The 20,860-nt window shown below is 38.2% G+C and overlaps 2 protein-coding genes and 1 long non-coding RNA gene across 6 annotated transcripts; 1 reads left to right on the top strand and 2 right to left on the bottom strand.

Annotated features, from left to right (window-relative positions):
- Positions 1–2,125: 2,125 nt before the first annotated feature.
- On the bottom strand, positions 2,126–6,919 carry LOC111333035 (splicing factor ESS-2 homolog). Its single transcript, XM_022938555.2, has 5 exons — positions 6,678–6,919; positions 5,803–5,959; positions 4,846–5,517; positions 3,712–3,934; positions 2,126–2,881 (listed from the first exon to the last, which is right to left on the bottom strand). The coding sequence occupies exons 1-5, from the start codon at positions 6,789–6,791 to the stop codon at positions 2,614–2,616; spliced, it is 1,434 nt and encodes a 477-aa protein (XP_022794290.2). The 5' UTR covers positions 6,792–6,919; the 3' UTR covers positions 2,126–2,613.
- A 57-nt stretch (positions 6,920–6,976) lies between these two features.
- Positions 6,977–18,750, top strand: LOC148717972 (uncharacterized). Of its 4 annotated transcripts, XR_015994917.1 has the most exons (3): positions 6,977–7,414; positions 9,606–9,697; positions 16,628–18,750. It is a non-coding gene; the product is annotated as an uncharacterized LOC148717972 (long non-coding RNA). The 4 variants fall into 4 exon arrangements; XR_015994914.1 differs by lacking the exon at positions 9,606–9,697; XR_015994916.1 differs by lacking the exon at positions 16,628–18,750 and having other exon boundaries at positions 9,606–12,016.
- On the bottom strand, positions 8,750–13,950 carry LOC111333012 (carbonic anhydrase 2). The gene is made up of 8 exons (XM_088743884.1): positions 13,560–13,950; positions 13,183–13,377; positions 11,504–11,622; positions 10,504–10,602; positions 10,357–10,419; positions 9,985–10,039; positions 9,774–9,880; positions 8,750–9,190 (listed from the first exon to the last, which is right to left on the bottom strand). Exons 1-8 carry the CDS (start codon positions 13,588–13,590, stop codon positions 9,083–9,085), a joined length of 777 nt encoding a protein of 258 aa, XP_088600010.1. The 5' UTR covers positions 13,591–13,950; the 3' UTR covers positions 8,750–9,082.
- Positions 18,751–20,860: the final 2,110 nt, after the last annotated feature.

The following is a 20,860-nucleotide window of genomic DNA, read 5'->3' as shown; positions in this document are numbered from 1 at the left end:
AAGCTTGCATGGACTCCGACTTTAGGTGCTCACATCTACCATTCCTTTTCACTCTCGAGTGACCATAAACGAATTTTCCCATACAAGAGCAATACATGTGCAGGTAGAAAGCTTTTAAGAAGAAATAGAAATTACTACCGGGCACTTGTTACTCTAAAATTAGACTCCTAAAACAGTTTACAGTATTGCTATGGTAGGTAGGTAGGTAAGACTTTATTTAACGAGGGTAACATGTGACAGTAATGAAACTGATAAACTAATGGCCCTCGAAAATTAAAATTCAGAAAAAAAAAGGAATTGTAACAAACGTAACAATATTAGGAATAATTAAAATAATTAACCTATATACATCATAAAATATTTAAAAATATAAAAAAAATTACAGGAATAATTTGCTAAGAATTTGATTATCTAAAATTATTTTAAAAAGGGAACGCTTAAAACGTTTTACACTGGTACTCCGTTTGATGTCCACACTTAATTTGTTCCATTCTTTCGTGGCTCGCATAGCAAACGCACGACCCCCTTCAGAACTTCTCTTAAAACGCGGGCACATTAAGTTTAAATTACAGAAACGGGTTTGTCTATTATGAGTGTCAGAGTTTCTGATAAGAATATCATTTATATATTCCGGGGTATTTCCATTAAGCCTTTTGTAGGTTAGAGCGCATCGATTGACGTATGATTCAGCATAAAAAGGAACCCACTTTAAGGTGTTAAATAAGCCGACAGAAGGTGCTGTTCTTTCGGCATCAAGGATAATTCTAGCCGCACGTTTTTGAAGACGCAGGACTTTCAAAAGATTTTCTTTACTGCAAGAAGTCCATGTCGTGCTACCGTAAAGCATTACAGGTTTAATGATCGTAGAGTAGTATATGTCACGTTGATTGCGTTTCAGATAAGGACTTATGTGACGAAGGAGTCCAATACGTTTCGCCAACTTTTTGCATAACTCCTCAATTTGGCGATTAAATGAAAGATCCTGAGCCAATGTTATCCCAAGTAGTTTGAAATCAGTAACATGTTCGATATTGCTTCCATTCAAGCTAACATCTATTGAGGTAGAGGCGAGAAGGTTCCGCAAACGTTTGCCTGTTACCAGCATGGACTTCGTTTTCTGAGAGTTAATGATCATTTTGTTTCGTGCTGACCATTCATCTAAACGTTTGAGATCTTGATTTAAAGCCTGTGTCAGATGAGGAACATTTTCCCAGCTAGAGCATTTTGATAAAGTTGTGTCGTCAGCATAAACGTCTAGTGTTGAATCACGTATACTTAAAGGCATGTCATTTACAAACAATAAGAAGAGAATGGGTCCTAAAATTGATCCCTGAGGTACTCCTTGTAGCAACTGCTTACTGGTAGAACAGCAGCCATTTATACGCACATATTGTTTTCTTCCAGTGAGATATGACCCAAACCACTTTAATGATATATCGTTTGCTCCATAAATAGATAGCTTCTTAAGTAAAAGCTCGTGATTTATCACGTCGAAAGCCTTTCTAAAATCGACAAAAGCTAAGCCAGTTACCATATTATTATCCATATTAAAGAGCAGTTCATCAGTTAATTTTAATCAGTGCCGTTTCCGTGGAGCTATTATGATCTTGGGAGTCTCAGAGCTAGAGGACTTTATATCTCTTGTCCATCAAGGCAGTAGAAACTCTTGTTAGAGTTCTGATCACATTTTCTGCTCATTACTGGCTGTTCATTTTATTAGTCAGAAGTTTGCATTTTAGTGATTCCTTAACTTTTAAGCACGTGCGTTTTGAAACTTTGTACATTTCTTAGCCGTCCTATGCAAAACAACAACGTGAAATCGCCAAAATTTGCGTCGTCTGCGAACCGAAATTATTTTAATTTTCATTTGGAACTCAACACTACTTTTATACAACATACTGAAGTTCAGCTGTGGTGCCATTATGAGACAGTAAGCTCCTGCAGCCATGTTTGAAATTCTAACTAAGAGCAGAAATTCATTTTTTAATCGGAATCTTCCTTGACGTTGCCGTCCTGACTGCTTAAGTTCCCTTTTATTTCATCATGGATGTTCGAGTGGGTTGATGCCTTTTTCTACCACAGACAAGGACACAGCAAATATTCTTCAAATGCAAAACAACTACAGTTAAAGTGCTTTAAATTTATTCCTCCAATATTAATTTCTTAAATAGTTTTTGCTTCTTTATCATAACAGGTAATGTGGTTTGTGTGAGTACTTTTTCATGAATCCTTCATCTCAACCATGAAGAAGGCAAGGTCATTTGCTCTTCAGGTTAGGGGAGAGTTTTGGGTGGCAAAACAAATGCAGTGATGTGACAAATTCCTTGGAGTCTGGTAAACCTGATTAAAATTTTCTGTTATTACTGACAACAGGCTGTCATTAACCCTTTACACCCTACCAGTGATTAGCATCTAAATTCTCCCAACAGAATCACCCCTGAATCAAACACTAAGGTAATGAGAATAAAAGAAATGATTGTGAATTCAAGAACCTCTTGATTGTTAAATTCTCCTTGTAAGTACCATTGGGAATATAAGGGGAACAGTATGGAGAATTTGTGTACTGATGTTAGGGAAAAGATGGCTAAAGTAAGGTGCAGAAGACACAGAAAGTCAGTGCTTTGGCAACTTGAGGAGATTATCTGTAAGTGATGCACTCTGTGTTGGTGTTGCACTGTGACCCTTTGGTGTCGCAGGGGTGGACTGCTGTACATGAACAGGGGTAGAGCTGGCTGATCGTGGATATGATGGTGATGGCGTATAACTTGCTCGTAGTGATTTGTCACTTCCTGTTCTGATTCCAAGTCTTTGTGAGGCCAGCCTTTGTGCAGCAGGTGACAACTGCCCCAAGCGATCCACAGTGTTCATGTCTTTTGGACTCCTGCATAACAAAGTTGAAAATATTTAGAAACAGGAGTGCACAGCTCTTCAATCATAATATTGTTGCCTTGTAGAATTTGTTTCAGCACACCTCCATTAGCCCTTTAACCCTAACAAGTGACTAACATCTAATTTCTCTTTACAACATCACCCCTGAATCAAACACTAAGATCATAAGAATAAAGGAAATGATCATTAACCAAAGAAGATCTTGATTGCTAAATATATTCTCCTTGTCAGCACCTTTGGAAATGTATAGAGAACAGTATGGAGAATATGCATACTGATGTTAGGATGCAAAGGGGGTTAACTGAAAGGCAGGAAGACTTGATAACACCACAAGGCTGTGCTCTAAGAAAGAGTGAAGGTAACCCACTGCTCTGAAACTTTGAAATACAAGGTGCCCAGCATATGCTTTTATATGAAAAAACTAAATATTCCTTAGTCACCCAAGAACAAAAGTAAGGCGCCAGGCACTGCTAGACCACAACCTTGTACTATCTAGTAAGTAATATATTTACATGACATGAATGTAACATGAGTCCTTGTAGCTCTTATAATGCCAATTTTCTTTTTTTGAACTGATTTTCTAGATATTTTCTACATGAAGGATAATATTGATAAATTCAAAACAAAGAAAGTTAGAAAAAAATTGGCGTAAAAATTTGCAAAGCTAGGTAAAAAAATTAAAACTATAGTCGGGGTGTTACAAATCAATAAACGAATGCCACGTTGGATTCACAACAACACAAGTGTTTAATGCCAAGAATAACAATCTAATATTTTCTTACTTCCTTGTACATTTTATTACTTATTACATTATCTTCTTACCTGCCAATCAATGCTGTAGCCCTAGCTAAGGCATCTCTTCTTTTCTGACGATGTTTTCTGTTGACTTTGTCAGCCAGTACCAGTCCTAATTGGTCTCTTTTTTTGGGTTCTGGCATTTTAAAGATTGGCCCAGGGGTGGCAGTCATTGGTGTATCACCTCCATCCAAACGGAAAGGAGTTCCTTCTATGCTACCCCAAGTCATAAGTGGTGATGCATCTACACCTACAATACATTGAACCAAAGTACAATCAAAGTATTTTGGAATGTTTTCGCACAACAATTGTTCAACTAATAGCACAACAGATTCCTAAATACAGCTTTTATTTTGTTGTGATTTACTTAAGCTGTTTATTATTTCTATGAAACTGAGTTGACTGTCTGCCAATTAAGGAAAGTTTGTAATAAATTTCAACAGCCCTCAGCTGTAAGACGAACCCCATAAAATTTTGCAGAACTGATTTTAATTTAAAGGCCTGAAGAAAAATAGCTCAGCTTATAGGCTGTTGTTTTGCGAACTTACTGTACAGAGTCATCTCTGGTTATAGAAGGTATACTCAACCTGTTTCAACCAGTCAAAAATTCTCTCTACTAAATCTTCATTCACTAAGAACTGAAAAACCTGTCTACTAATTGTAATACTCTGATTTCTGCCTAAGTTTGCAAAAAATCAATTTTGCTCGAGATTACAGTTTTTCATCATTTGCTTCTCCAATCATAACCGGTTGTTGTTTTTTTTTCACTTTTTTTCTGGTTGTTTTTTTTTTTGCTTTTTTTTGTTGTTGTCATTTTTTTTTTTTACCAAATAAGTGACTCAGGTAAAATGTATATCCAAGAATCAGGGCCCAGTTGTTCAAAGGCCAATGAGCGCTAGCCCAGGGTTAACTTTAAATCCAGGTTTCCTTATTTCTTTGTTCAAAAGCCTTTTTCAGGATAATTTCCTCTATTCTTTATAGAGCACCCAATAATCAAATTCCAGATAAAAAGAATTATACTAACTTTTCTTTTAAAGTTTTCAATTTCAAAATCAGATTTCATAAAATAATCCTGAATTATCTTAACCCAGCTTTGAACAACTCAGCCAAGAATACCTTACTTCCTTAAAAAACAGAATTAAAACAAAGAAATTTAATTACCTGGAGCAGGCGAGGGTGTAGCAACAAAACCATAGCCATTGACCCGTGGTGTTTCACCAGCACCTTGGATCTGCCCATCCACTCCAACCTTGCCCTGTTTTGCAGCCAAACGACTTGCTGCTTCAGCAGCGGCAGCCAACTTGTTATCACAAGAATCATCTGGAAATGGATCTCTTTTAAATCTACTATTTTCATGTTGTATTTGCTGTCTTTTAGTAAATTTTCCCTCTATTTTCTCAGTAGCAGAAAGCTCAACACCATCAGGATAGTACATAAGAGCATTTTTGTTGGTGTATTTCCATGTCTCAACCATCGATGGTCTGTCCTCATTTTTGAATTGATCACCATCCTCAGGAGCTGGTAAAGCAAGTGTTTTCTCTCTCCTCTCTTTCTGTTCTAGTTCTTTCTCATATAACCACTTATATTTTTCTCGATGTTTCTGGGCAGCACTGTCCATGATTTGTTCAAAAGAAGCATTATCTTCGCTGGTGTTTTTTACCAGAAACTTGTCTAGTGATAAGTCAGAATCCTGGTTCTTACTCTCTGACTTGTCACCTTCCGAGTGATTTCCCACTGGAGCACCACTGGCGTCTCTGTTATCTGACGTCATTGTACCAGAGGGTGCTGGTGTTCCTTGAATTGTACTGGGAGTGTCAAATGTAGCTGGTGTAGCTGAAGGCAAAAAGAAACAACCTTCCTAAAGCTGACGTTCCCAGTGTCAGCCCTTTGTCGAGCAACTAGAGGAATTGTGATTCCTATTCACTTTGAGAAAGGGCTAACCCCTGAAATATCAGCCCTAGAACTCTTTACATTATCAACCCAGTTGATAAAACCATCTTGATGCTCAAAAATAGTTCATGCAATCCTTAAACAAAACATGCATTATAACATCAAACACAGACAAAAAAAATAGTTGAAAAAAATGAAGTCATCTTCAGTATTTTCATGTCTACTCACCCAGAGTACCACCTGGTGTTTGTGTAACTTGATATCTGGCTGATATTTCACGTAGCTTCTCCACATCATTGTGTTCAACAGCATCAAGGTACTCATGCTGTGCTCTGAGTTTTGGAAGCTCAGGGAAGAAGTCCCGTTGTATGATTTTGTTCAAAGACTGTAAAGAGAAAAATTTGGCTTTTTACATATCCAAAATGCATTAACTCATACTCAATTGATTGAAAACTTATTTGACTGTGTAAAATTTAAATAGGTCATGTGCTAAGACTGATTAAACTACCCATTTCTCAAATGTCTCAGTGGTAAGATTTCCATATGCTCCACACTTCATCATGCATAAAGTTATTTGATAAAAGCAAACTATGACAAAAATAATAGATTAGGCCTAAAGCTTTGCCTTAAAGTAGTACCACGATATACAGAAACATTTTCACCCCAATAAAATTTAGAGGCACTTAGAAATAAAGTATGGGTCGTGGCTGAAAAAAAAAAAGAAACAATGCACTCTGTTTTATTTCCTGATATCTTTTTATGTTTCAACGTCAAACCTATCGATGTCTCGCTCACGAATGTAAACATAACCAACAAACTCAGTTCTTTGGCGATTCATAATTACTAGCACTTTCAAAAGAAGGCCCCAAGAGAGACATTCTGTAGCAATCAACGTAAAACATTTATAAATATACTCAACATAACCATCTATAAATTAATCTTCAAGTGAACTTGCGACGCAGAGATATATTAAGTAAAAATAACCAATAAACACATGTACTGGGCAGATTATCATATCAGGCAGTCAAAAACTTCACTTTTACTTTTTTCCTTATGATTCAGACAAGTAATCTTACGATCTAAACTCTTTTGAAAACGCTTACCTGAACGTAAGTTTCTTCGTCGAGTACTTTGACATGACGTTTTCCTTTCGATTCTGTGGGAGACTGTTGCACTATACTAACACTTAACTGATCCCCCCTTTTCACTAACGCCATGTTAATATGTAAACTACGAGTGTTCGGCTCCTTATCCCGTTGAAGAAAAGGTAAGTAAGACGACAAAGTTACGTCTTCCTTCGAGAGCTGTCCGCCATATTAAGAAGTGACGAAGTTACTTGGTAACCTCTCGATGAGATAAAAATAGACTCGTTGCTCTCTGCACTTCCGGTCGTCCTCGACGGAACGATGTGTAACCAACCCCCACCCCCAAAAGAAAAATAGCTTAGGGCAGGGGGGGGTGGTTGTACACACCGAGCAAGTAACCATTAGGATGGAAAGCAGGCCTGCGTTTGCACAGGATACCCGGTTGACCCGTTTCAACTCACAAGAACCATGTTACTCGCTCTCATTAGTCTGTGGTAGGGACTGATACGTACAGGTGTGGCTTGTTCGGGTACATTCCATTTGCAGCTCACCCCATTTTTTCGAAGCTTCCAAAAACAACAAGAAAACCAACCTTTTGGAAACATTATCGAACATATCGCCCAACTTTATGAAAGTCCAGAAAGACTAGATACAAAGGTTTCTTTGCATCGCTGTATGCACCGGCCTTCACGAACAATTTTCATCACTAGGACACGAAAGGATAGTGAGAGAATCAATCAAAACCACAAGAACAGGTAAGACAACATTTATTTGAACTTTGAATTGACAAACTTCAAAGCCTGACCGTAGACTTAACGTTATTTTCCGGCCAATTTTACGCTTTCAAAGCCAAACTGAACATTAAATTATATTTCAAAATTAAAAACCTCTCGAAAATGCCTTAAATTTCTCGTTTTGCAAAGCCAAAACGCGCTGAATTTACCCTGTTTCAAAAAAGATATAAAAAAAATCCAAATTTTGAAAAACAAAGACTACCAGTCTCTGCGGAGTTCTATTGTTATCGCGTTTTCATTGAGCAAAGACTGAATGCATAATTAATGTATGGGGTTATATGGTACTCTTGCCAAGACATTCAACTTTGTACTCGACTTCAATGTATCAAGAGGTTTGTGAATTGATATTTGCTGAAAGGTGATAGTGAGCTATCCAAACACGAAAAATTATAACATTTCGAACAAACGCCTTTTGATTCGAGTATAGGGTTATACGGAAATCTTGCCAAGTCTGATACTTAACCCTTTACACTCTGATTTCAATGCATATTATTTCCATACTGTTCTACATATAAACATTTGCTATTGTACCAACTTGGAAAAATTGTCTGACAATCAAGAGTTTCTTTAATTGGTGATCATTTCCTTTATTCTCATTACCATACACCGAATGCAAATATGGCGTGCAATTTGAATTGCTATTGTTCTGGACTAACTAGCCTCTCACACATGTAATAATCCTTTTGTTGTTTCCACGTGAAGACGAGGCTAGTCAGTCCAGAACAATGGCAATTCAAATTGGATGCCATATTTGCATTCGGTGTATAGTTTTTTTTTTGATATGGCAACAATACTGTGGGGAGAAATTAGATGCCAGTCCCCCTTAGAGGTTTAAGGGTTATACTCGTTCCCCACCCTCCCCCCTGATCTAAACTTCAATTCTCTGCACCATCTTAAAATAACTGAGGAGAATGTGCGACCTTTCCATAATATCAAGAAATGGCTAGATATTCTAGTCTTCTAGGATAAGGACAAATAAACCAATAGGCCCCGTCTCCTGCAGGGTTAGGGGTAGGAGATGTTAATTTCCCACGCACGAGATTACTTTGTTGTGGATGTCCTCCCTTGGGGTGGGGTGGGTGGGTGTGAGGGCCGCAGGTTAGAAAACTGTAATAGGTTATTGCGCTTCCCTCCTTAAAATAAAGTTAAATTAAGTTAAGGTTAGCTCTGAAAATGAGGTGTTACTGGCAAATTAAACAATATCCTTGTGTTGACATTTTTCTTTCCTCCCATTTGAGCCATTCCTCCCTCTCGCATGTACAAAACTAAACATAGGAAATCAAATCACCCACAGAATTTATTTCAAATGATGGCTTTATTTGTTCCTGCACTCTAAATAAATTCACTCGCACTAATAAATTAGTCTAGTCTAAGCCAAAGATAAAAAAACAAGCACAGTGCAACAGTTTGGAATTCCTAAAACAGCCTACATATTTGAGTTCTTGCAATGAAAATTAATTGCAATGTCAGAATAGTGCAGGTATTTTATGGAGAGCTTAAAAAAAATTGTAAGCCTTTGACCCATTTGGGCCAATGAATATTATGAATTCTGAAAGATTTTTCCTACATAATTCTAAAAATCCTCTTTGCACTCAGACACACTGCCTAACTTGGCTGAGGCTGTTTCTTTTACTTAAAAGAAGTCTTGACTGCACGGTCATGTAAGGGACAAGGTGGGCGATAATTTCCACCCATTGGCTTTCCATCACGGTTTATCACAGATCTGAATGCTTCCATCTAAATAAAGGAGTAAACAAAGTAAGCTCAGGAGGGTAAAAACTTACTTGAGCTGCAATTCATCAAGGAAGTGTTCATCCATAAAATGGTTAGGTTGTAGTCAGAGAGCATTAGTATTTTTTGTTAAATTGTTCCCTTTTTTTTTTCTTTTTTTGAGAAGGAAATCAAATGTCCATCTTTTGGTAGACATACTTACAACTTAAATATTTGACCATGAATGAGTTGTGGGAAAGAGAGGTTAATATGTCCACTGGTAGTTGGCCAACATTCCACAGCTGGAGGGCAACACTACAACAATAGTTTGTTTATGTATCAGCTGGGATGTCTTCCAGCTCTCAGGATGTTGAGACATCACTGACAATCAGCTAGCAAGCCACTAACTATCAGTTTGATTATTAAAACTGGTTTTTCATAGGACCATGAACTATTCAGGTTTGACTGATAAGCCGAAGAAGGCTACCAATGGGACTTATGATCCAATACATTGATCTGGAGTCATAGTTTGAGGTGGTGTAACCTGATTTCATGGATAAGTTTTAAAATCTGCTTTTTTTTTGTAAATTTGTAGAACGACAGTACATACTTGGGCTGCTGACACTTCAAGGGGTTGCTTAAACACAATCCACTTGACACATTCAGCCAGAGGGGGAGTGGTCAGTGAGCCATCGTAGGTGTAGTAATCTGTCAGGGCTGAAAAATAATGCACAGGTCAAGATATAATGAAATCAAAATCAAATGTTTAAACTGGAATAAGTGATTGACTAAAATTTGTGAGGTTAACAATCAGGACTTACTCGCTGGCAAAATAGCCTGCATGTCGAAATTGCTGGGCACGGTGACAGAGGTTCCCTGGAACGATATTTGTCATCAGTTTTTTACCTCTCAAATAGCTTACAGTATCTACATGATCAGCACAAACTTGACCCTTCACGCCCTAACATCAGTATGCATATTCTCCATACTGTTCTCAGACAATTTCTTAAGTGCTGGTGAGGAGAATTTGTTTAACAATCAAGGGCTTCTTTAGTTCATTAGCATTTCCTCTATTCTTGTGACCTTAATGTGTGTTTGCAAGGTGATATTGTAAGTAGGAATTAGAAGCTAGTCACTCTTAGTGAGTCAAAAGGGTTCAGAACAGAAAGTTTTATAAAAGTCAGAATACTTACTGCATCTTTCACTTTAGGAATTAAGTCTGTGATTGGCTTCAAGGCTGCATTTTCTGCTCCAACCTACAAAAGACAACACCAACTCAACATAAATTTTCTTATGCAGTCAGAACACTATTCCAAATTGGAAACACTAGCAAAGAGTACCTTCAAGAAGAATCCTAACACAGCTAAACCATTTGGGCCACCAGAGCCAACAGCATCCTTGAAACTAGGATTTGTTGAATTCCAGTGTACAAAATGTAACTGAAAGTTAAAACAAACAAAGGAGCATAATTCGTATTTGAATGACAGTTGTGGGGACGGGGGGATATTGACTTCAGGTCACATCTGAACTATTGAGGCAAAATATTAAAGGTTAAATTAAAAAAAATAATAATCCCCATCAAGGAAGTCCAGAAAGTCAAGAAATTTAAAAATAGTGAAATTTGATGCCCCTAGGACCAATTCCTGTTGGAAGTTGCATACTGGTACATTTTAAGGCCAAATGAGGGAGTTCCCCATCCCCACCATCTCCACCCAGAGACAAATGCCAAACTTTTATTTAGTTGTTATTAACCGAGCAGGAGGGTCTGTATGAGAGAATCTTGACCTTGGTCAAGATTCTCTCATACAGACCGACCTAGCTTGGTTAATAAGATGTTTATTATATGGCTGTGTCTTATATGCCAATTTTTTTTATATTCTTTGTACCTTGTATCTAGACCGGTCTAGATGGGAAAATCTAGACCACTTTCAATGTTGATGTCAGCCAATCAAATTCGTGAATTCGATAGTTCCCAGTCCTTGTGAGACAGAGTCATATAATAAAACACTGTATTATCACATAGAAATATGTTGTGGACACCAAATCTTCCAATTGCTGTACCTTACTGGTGCAGCTGTTAAATAAAGTTCTATTTTCCAATTTTATGGGTTTCACAACACAAGGGGTGACAGCTAACTTTAATTGTGAGCCAATAGAATGAAAGTGTAATATTCCCTCAATACTATGAAAGCCCAGTTCAGTGTGGAGCTGAGAGGGAAAAAATGCAAAAGGCTGTGTAATTCTTGATATTTTACATAAAAAGGAAAAAGTACATACGATGAAAAATTATCATCTTAAAATTTTCACCTCAGGCTCTGAAATATTTTAAAATTTGTTTACCTCGGCTGGGTACATCTTTCCATCCACTCTGTGTTCTGAGCCCTCGGTGTCATTGTTTCCCCAGTGAAAATGAAATTGCTCAAAGTTGTACTTAACGGCCAATGGTCCTCCAGTTAGTTCTAATGTCAAAGTGTCAAAACTAATATTAACTTTGGACAAATGCCATGACAGCTCAATAATATTTGAGCAGTGTAATTAAATATATTTGGAGAGGTTTGAATGAATTAGGCAGGTGGATAATTTTTATCCAGTACAATCCTAAAATACATTCTCTCCAGTGCAAATCTGTACAGGTTCTGTTTGTTGAAGTGAACATGGTAGTTTGTTGTGTTTTTCTTTCTTTTCTTTTTTTTTTTTTGCTTTCATGTTGCGCTGTTTTAGGCTTGCTTAAAAAAAAAAAATTAGAAAAGAAAATATTTGACCATGTGAATATCAGGTGCAGGAATATTACATAACATAACAACACGTTTTCTTTTTAAGACTAAGGATGAATAAACATTACCTGTAATCATTTATGGTAATTTTGTTCATTGGTTTTACCTATGTTAATCGAACTGGAAACAATTCTCCTTTCATTTCTGCGGTTTTGTGAAATATAGCGAGCCTTTTTGATCGTGAGTTGGCCGTCCTAACGGCACCATCCAGAAAAAAATGACTGTATTGGGTACTCCAAACGAGCCTTGGTGGACGAGATATTACCAAGGGTCTAGTCTACAGGGTTTGAACAGTCGCTATTGATATTTGCTCGGAGCCAAAAATTACCTCAAGTTCGTAAATCGGCTAATAAAGTGCTTCCTGACAACAATTGAAATATTCGCTCTGTTTTAGATTAAGAAAGCTCCTATCTTTAAGTTTTTGCGTAAGAGTGCAATTACGTAAGACAACTATTGAGCACTAAAAATATTGCTTGTTACGTGAATAAATATGCTTACAGAACAATATACAAAATAACGCGTTGAAGAACCGTTTTTATTGTTCTTAAATTAGATTTCTTCGATGGTTAGAGCGTTCGGACATTTCCTAACCTTTCCAGATAGGCTTTTTTTCGTTTGGGGAGATAATAAGATTAGTTTGGCAGACGACACTATCACTTGAGACAAACAACGCTTGAGATTGGGACGAGACAGGGTCGAGACGTGGGTGTGTTTGGGGTGTGTCAAAATAAATTGTGCGTCGGCTTTCGTTATACGCTGCCACCAGGGCCGTTCGGGTAAAAAAGGACTGCAGATGATCTCTGTCATTTGCCATCAACACCAATCGTGTACGGATCTTCGATTTGTTTCACAAACTCGACCTGACTTTTAAGAATCTTTCTCTAGGTAGAACATAACGAATGTTTAAATGAATATATATTTTAGGTTGGTTTTCTCGGGGAAAGAAAATTCACAGAGGAGACTGACTCAAGTGCAATATTCCCAGGGAGACTAAACAAATAAAACCACACGCTCACGGCTTAATTGAGCGGATTCCATGTTTAGATGAGGCCGAAAGTTTCTTTTTTTCTTTTAATCTGATACCTAAACTTGTCTATTTAAGCGGAGCTGCAGCTTTCTGTCTCTGGATTTTGTAGCCGAGAGTGAGAGCCGCTTTGTTTTTTTGCTTTGCGGTTTGCAAATTAGCGTGTACCGTGTCTAAACAGAAATTTAGCCGTGTACATATGCTAATGAAAGATTGTTTACCTGATCCATTTCCAGCACTTGGTTGGAACTGCACAGAATGGCCGTTGTTCAGAAACTTAGCGTCACTAAACGGAACATACTTCGCAGTCAGGGGCTTCAGACCGGAGTCGTACTTTACTTCACCGTTGATTAAATCGATCGGCGATTGATTCTTACCATTGGCTATCGGACAATCTTTGTGCCAATGTGCGGGACCTGTCGGCAAAAAAACGAGATTGAGTTTATTTGCGCAAGATCGAGAGCAAGAAAAAATAAAATTCACGATTACTTGGATCGACTAGATCGAGCAGCAAATTTATCACCCCTTATATCGAGTGCGTTTGTTTTTTTGCAAACACGAAACAAAATTATTGTGATTGCGGGAATATTCCGCTTACCATTATCTTTCTCATAACCCCAAGGTGCCATCGCTACTATCTGAAGGAAAGGACTTCTTCAAGACAAATGCGACTCAAACCTGATAAGCTACTTGTTTTGTAGTAGAGGCTGAATGAATAAATTATATGAGGGCATCAAAGCGTCCAATGACAGTTTTCCCTGTGAAAGGAAGACAATATTGATTATTCGTCGAGTGTCTAGAACAAGTTTGCGGTCCTTGAACTTTGCCGTGGTTAGCGTCAATCGTGAATACATTTGCAAACCCCTGCTGACAAAGTTATAAACTGCTGATGGACAAAATATCGTTTCGCGACCCGCAGAAAGCCCTCTCTCTAGTCTTGCTGTGATAATATTCTCTAAATGTTTTTATCCTTCTCAAAAGCTTGATAGATTTCTCCCCTGCCAAAAAATTAATCGATACTATCTTTTGGCTGAACTAAATTTATAACGCTTTATTCTCGAGTGTCACATGCAGAGGTCGTGCATAGCACGTGTTGCGCAGGTTTCCACCAAAAAAAGAATCGTATCGTTTTTCAGTCTGTACAACGTGGCGCAGAACTTTTCGGCAAAATTTTCAAGTTTGCGGCAAAAATTACTCTTGGAAGCCATCCTAATAGTGCGTTTGCTATTTTTTGACACGAGTTTGTTAATAGCAACATGCGAAGCTTTTTAGAAGTCCATTAGGGATTGTGCAATATATTATAAGTTGATTTGTTTTTTTTTTGTGTGAGTAATTTTTTGGAACTCTTTTTTGTTTTAGCGCGTTGATCATCACGTGTAGACTAGCGTATTGGTAGTGTGATTTGCACACCTACCCAATTTTGAGCTCCAGCCTTCATGCAGAGTTTTGCAACGATTGATAAATAATTCCTAGCACGTATATCGAACGCATGAAAGCGTGTGGGTTTTCGTGCAGATCACAATGGACTCTACCACTGTGACAGACTTAATTCTAACAAGGACCCTCTTAGTTAAGCTTAATCAAACACACACAAGTGTGCAGAAAATTTTTTCTTCTCTTTCTTCATTATATCTTTCATGCTAGGAAAATAGATTCCGACAGCCTGAGTTCAGAATGTTTTACGCACGTAGAGCTCGCACGTGGTATAATAATCTCTTGGACGTCGACAGAGGGGGACTAGTGAGAGAAGTTTCCGAGCCGGTAAACGCTGAAGATTCCTTCCTTTTAGCTGGTACTTTGAATAAACAACAAACCCTAAAGAATCAATAAAGGTCGCAGCCAAAGGGGAAAGGCAACTTGAAAATTATTCAGTACGTGAGTAATATCAAACTCAAAAAGCCGGAAACGAAATCTAATAACGTTTCATAACAGACCTGTCAATAGGTCAAATTATATAATGAAACTTTTGAAAAGGCGGATGGTTGAAAAAAATTGTAAAGCTCAAGAAGATAAAAATAGGCTTTTGGACAGATTTTTAGTGATTACAAGCACTCGTTGCTAAGCAATGGGCGATGTTGTGTGCAGAATGACGATTTGATCATTTGTTATATAATCAACAAAATATCTCTTTCCTTATTGGTCGATAACGAATGCAGAAGAAGGTCATAGGTTGTAATACAGAATTTCCGTATCGGAATATCCAAAATGATTTCGCTATGAAAATGCTACGAAAAGCAAATTGACCTTCGTCTGCCCTATAAGATTATAGTAAATGATAGGTTTACAAAGAAACATAACAGCATTTTCGAACCGCTGAAAATTGTTTCGAAAAATCTGCACTCATCGAGAACAAAGGAGGGTTCAAAGTTATTTCGCAGAGATCTTTAAGAGATTAGAAAGCGCATGAAATACTCGCGTACTTCGTGACTGATGGTCACTCGTGATGTCGGAAATTTTTCCAAATTTATCTCATTTACGGTCTCGTGCAATAAAGAAGACTTCTTATACATCACTCGCTTCCTAAATTGTGCAGTGCACTCGTGTTCATGTAATTCACTCCACCAAATTATAAAATTCAGTCGCGTTCTTAATGTACTTAGTTGGTTAAGAGCTCTGCAATCTCTTTCCTGCTGTAAGCTGACACCAAATTATTACTTAGTAAGTTCTCAGACTTGGTCTGTAGCTTACGTTAATGTACCGTATTTAAGCCGGCGCCACTACCGGAAATTGAAACAATACTCAGTTGATGCCTCTAAAATATGTCTAATGGCACTCTGTCGGTCGCCGCCCAATCTTGCTGCTCCGCCAATCACAACTCTCCTGGCCTCACTCGCCGTCAATCCTAATCTTCTGCTCATCCTCGTCGTGTAACACGCTCTTTCTGTGTGACGTGGCCAAAAAACATCCGCGAAGGGGTCTTTTCATGTGTCCCTTTTATTATCTGTGGGCTAAAATCGTCAGATGATAAAATGCAGAGCATATACTCTGCGATAACGCGAGTAACACACGCGTGAATAAGCAAACACGCTCGCAATCGTGACCTTCAGCTCGCACGTGTCAGTCTAAATCACTTGCTCTGTTTAGAAGCTAAAAAACAGCTTCTCTTGCCGTCAGATAGTATAAGAAAACTAAAATAATGATTTAAAACCTGAAAGATGACCCAACTCCTCGACGGAGGGTTTCCTAATATCAACTGAAAATAATTTTTTTCTCCTGCCAAAATCCAATTAATGGCTGATACAATGAAACCTTTATACACAATACAGTTTACCTTTGTCCTTATCCCTTGGACCCCTAAGAGTGATTAGCATCCAATTTCTCCATACAATATCATCCCTGAATCAAACAAAGACCACGAGAATGAACAAAATGATCACCAACTAAAGGAGCTCTTGATTGTTAAGCAAATTCTCCTGGTCAGCACGTTAGAAAATGTATAGAGAACAATATGGAGGATATACAAAATGATGTCAGGGTGTAAATGGTTAAAGGGCTCTGGGTGTGGGCATTTCGGAACTCCCTGGATTTGGACCTTTGTCGACCCCTTGAAAAGGTTCCACTTGGTAAGTGATTCGCTAAGCCGTTGCTTCCAACACCCAAATAACTGTAGCCAAATTAGTGATGATGTCAAATATTCTCAAGCTGATTTTAAAACTATTTTTACAGACTCTATGAACTGAAACAAGAGGAGAGGGCAGTTGAAATAAGATCAAGGACCACATCAACCTCGTTTCCAGGATCTCTCATCTTCCCACCCTCTGTAGCGAAAGAGGAAGCTGGAGGCTTCTAGTTTGTATCAGCAGGGTAGAATAATGTTGCGTTCGTGAATTTGATCTTAAGAGTTGTAGAAAGTTTCCTTTAAATTAAGACAATAAGAGCTTGGTTTTTTAATACTTTTTTTTTTCACCGTGAATAGCCTATTAAAATAATCAATACTTTAATTTATTGATGCCCACTTTGGTTTGAGAGAGTGAGGCGACGGAATATCCCTGGCGCGCCCCACCCCCAGCTCCACCCCCAACTAAGGGAAAAGGCCCTGGGAACGAGGTTGACGGAGCGTCAAAATTATCTGATCAGGTCTAAAATGTCAATGGCTGAGTAGAAAAGTAAAGTTTTCTTTGTTGGTTCAAATAACTAATGCATGTATCCTACATTTAAGCCTGCTTTGGCGGTATGATACAATGCGTTGCCAATACTCCAAATGTAAATTGCGTTTTTACAAATCAGAGCTTACCAAGACAATATATACTAAGCTTACTAAAGCCTCAGAAGAGTAACCACTCGCCAAGTTTACATTGTCAAGAGAGATTTGACGAGTTTAGACAACATGTTTGTGGCAAATTTTCAAAGAGAATGTCTATGATGATTTAGTGGTACTTTTTACGTCGAAAATTGTCCAGTTCACCGCCTCCCGGTTAGCTCAATGGATAGAGCGCTGGACTGTTGTGCGGGAGGTCGAGGGTTCGAGCCCCAGCCGGACCAACACTCAAGGTCTTAAAATAACTGAGAAGAATATGCTTCCTTTCTGTAACATCAAGAAATGGTTAGATATTCTAGTCTTCTCGGATAGGGACGAATAAATGAAGGTCCCGTCCCCTGCAGGTTTAGGGGTAGGAGACGTTAATTTCCCACGCACGAGATTACTGTGTGATGGATGTCCTCCCCTGGGGTGGGTTGGGTGGGTGCTTACAGGGCCGTTCTGAAAACCACTCCTGTGAGAACGCACCCTGTCTAAAGATTATTATCCATCCATCCATCCAGTCCCGGGTGCAAGAAAAAAAGAATGACTAGGCAGACCCAATTTTCCAGTTTGCATGTAAAATGTACAATTTTTTTGCTATCATTGTGTTCGTTCTCACCCGTTTTTTAACCGATAATCGTTCCCATACTTATGCTATTCATGATATTCAATCTTCGCTTTCAAGTACCGCTCGTATCATTTGAAAAGTGAAAACCATAGACGCTCGCAGTAATTGGTCATTGTTAGGGCGCTTTTTTGATCGAGTGTTGTAAAATCAAAACCAAAGTGATCGCAATGGTCAATCAGAAAGGAGGAAAATATCTTAAAGAGCCAATGAGAACTTAAAGTAATTCACCTAAACTACCTAAAGAGCGGGAAAATGCGAGCGACCAAATCGTGATTCGTTTAAGTTTTGCATCTGATTGGTAGACATTGGCGCGAGTCCCTTGGGCCAATCACAGAGCGGATCAATTTCGACGCTCGATTGAAATTGCTCCGAGGCATACCTTTTAATTAAACTTGGATGGCTCACAATGCTCTTTTGTGCTTGGTATCTTTGTTAAGCCGCTTTTAATAATTCCTTTGTTAACATGTTTTGGTGGCGGACTCAAACACCATTGAATGAAGTTTCTTTGTTACGTGGAACAGGTTAGACCTGGCTAAGTACTTTTGTTCTTTTGGACCTTTTCTATTCATCGGTGGCCCCTTCTCTGCCATTTAATTTTGCATCAAAGGATAACAAAATATGTAAAAAGCCAATAACAATGGAACAAGATTAGCATGTGGAATATTTAACAAGAAATCGCTTATCTTCAAAGAAACATTTTCCGCCTGGAATTAGCAAATAGAATATTTAGTTAAGTAATAGTCGTTCAAAGACAAAAGGACACTTGCCCGCGTATTTTTTGTTCATTTGTTTGTTTTTTCAGTCTTCAAAGTGTACTTTGTGTAATAATCGAAACACGTGCTTGATATTGAGCAAGTACATTGTAAATCTTTTGAAGTTACATCGAAGATGATAACAAAGTCAGATAAACTATTGTCAGAATCAAGTGTTATCTAATTCAGTGACGTCCTTAAAAAAGCCATTGAAATAGATCCCGGTGTGCCACGAAACTGTAACAAGTCTCTGTACCTACCGGTGTCCGGTCTTTTCGTCCAAGAGTCTTTTCGTCCAAGTCTTTTCGTCCAAAAGTATTTTCACCTAAGTCTGTTCGTTTACTTGTTAAGTCTTTTCTCGAAGCAAATAAATAACTATTATATTATATTATATCATAGATAAGGCTATATAAAGAACTTATCAACGTGAGCCGTGAAGTGAAGTGAAAACCTTTATTAAACTTCGAATTACAGATAGCAAATAACTATGCTAAAATCTTCGAAGATAAGAAATAAAATTTAAATAGACCAAACAATTATGTATAGAAATAAGATATTAAAATTTTAAAGCTAGATTACAGAAAGAACGCCAACCACGATTAAATTCAATTCGATTTACAGCTAGTTTAAATGCCTTCGTCGTAGGAGCGGTTCTAAGTGAGTTTGGTAACGAGTTCTAGAGTTTACACACTGAATAACGGAAAGAATGTAAGCCATAGTTTGTAGTATTAACCCTGGGGACATTAAGAAGACGTTGGCCACGTAGGTTGTAAGAAATATCTCTTTCATTGAGTAGATTCTTAATATATACAGGGGTGTTCCCATTCAGGGCTCGATAAGTTAGAGTCAACATATCATGTATTCTGCAGTCTTGTAAACAGGGCTGATTAATCCCCCTCGGGTCAGCTTTCGTGATTTTGTTGAATCTCGTGACAGTACCTTCGAGCTAAAATTACTTACTATTGATGAACTGTGTAAACTTGTGAATGATATCCCTGTGGGCAAGGTTGATGGACTTGATGGGATCCCAACTCCCCTCCTAAAGTTATCGTTTACATTCATTGCATCTTCTTTGACTCGTATATTTAATTTAGTTATTTCCACTGAAATCATTCCCAACGACTGGAAATGTGCTAGAGTAACTCCAATTCACAAATCTGACTCGAGGGTTGATCCAGCAAACTACAGGCCTATTTCTGTACTTTCTGTAATAGCTAAGCTCTTTGAAAAAGCAATTTTCAATCAGGTATACTCATATTTAAATGAGAATAACCTACTTTCTAGATATCAGTCTGGCTTTAGACCCATGTACTATACTCTGACGGCTCTCATTGATATCACAGACAATTGATATCTCAACATCGACAATGGTTTGACGAATACCATTCTGTTTATAGATTTAAAAAAGGCAGTCGACACTATTGACCATGAGATCCTTTTGTCAAAGCTGGAGTTGTATGGGTTTAGTGGTGTAAGCCTTAACCTTTTTCGAGACTACCTCACTGACAGAACAAAGGTCACAGTTTTTAATAATGTAAATTCTGAAACTAGTCGCATACGTTGTGGGGTGCCCCAAGGTTCAATCCTTGGGCCCCTACTATTTCTATTATACATTAATGACCTTCCCAACTGTGACCTTCTGTCAGATGTGAGGATGTACGCCGATGACACTAATCTCACGTTTGCCTCCAATGACCCTGAAGAGCTGTTTTCATCCCTGACCCACGATCTGAGCAATCTGAAACAATGGCTCGACTCTAACCGTTTAAGTCTTAACGTCCTCAAGACGAAGTGTCTGTTTACAGGCACAAGGTACAAAATCTCTTCGCTCCCTAGTGAACCTTGTATTTACCTTAATTGAAAGAGTCAATAGTTACAAATGTCTTGGTGTTCAGGTGGATCAAACACTATCATGGGAAGCCCATATCTCCAAGGTCGCCAGTAAAATTCGGCTAAAGTACTTGCTGCCCTTAGGAGGCTAAGACCGATATGTCCCCAAGGTACCCTGGTCACAATTTATAAGTCACTGGTTCTTCCACACTTCGATTATTGCAGCGCTGTGTGGGGAAGTATCGGAAATGGCTTCAGTCAAAAACTGGAGAAACTACAAAACAGGGCGGCACGTATAATAACAGGGTCTGGTTGGGATGTCAGATCTACCCAGATTCTTCGTGCCCTCAAATAGGAAAGCCTCACTGACAGACGTGCAAAACAATTGAAATCTTTAATGTTTAAAACTGCTGCTAATAACCTTGTACCCGAATACCTGTCTGACAAAT

The sequence above is a fragment of the Stylophora pistillata genome, chromosome 13 (genome assembly GCF_964205215.1).
Source record: "Stylophora pistillata chromosome 13, jaStyPist1.2, whole genome shotgun sequence".
Classification (NCBI taxonomy): Eukaryota; Metazoa; Cnidaria; class Anthozoa; order Scleractinia; family Pocilloporidae; genus Stylophora; species Stylophora pistillata.
This window is presented reverse-complemented; position numbering and strand designations above follow the sequence as displayed.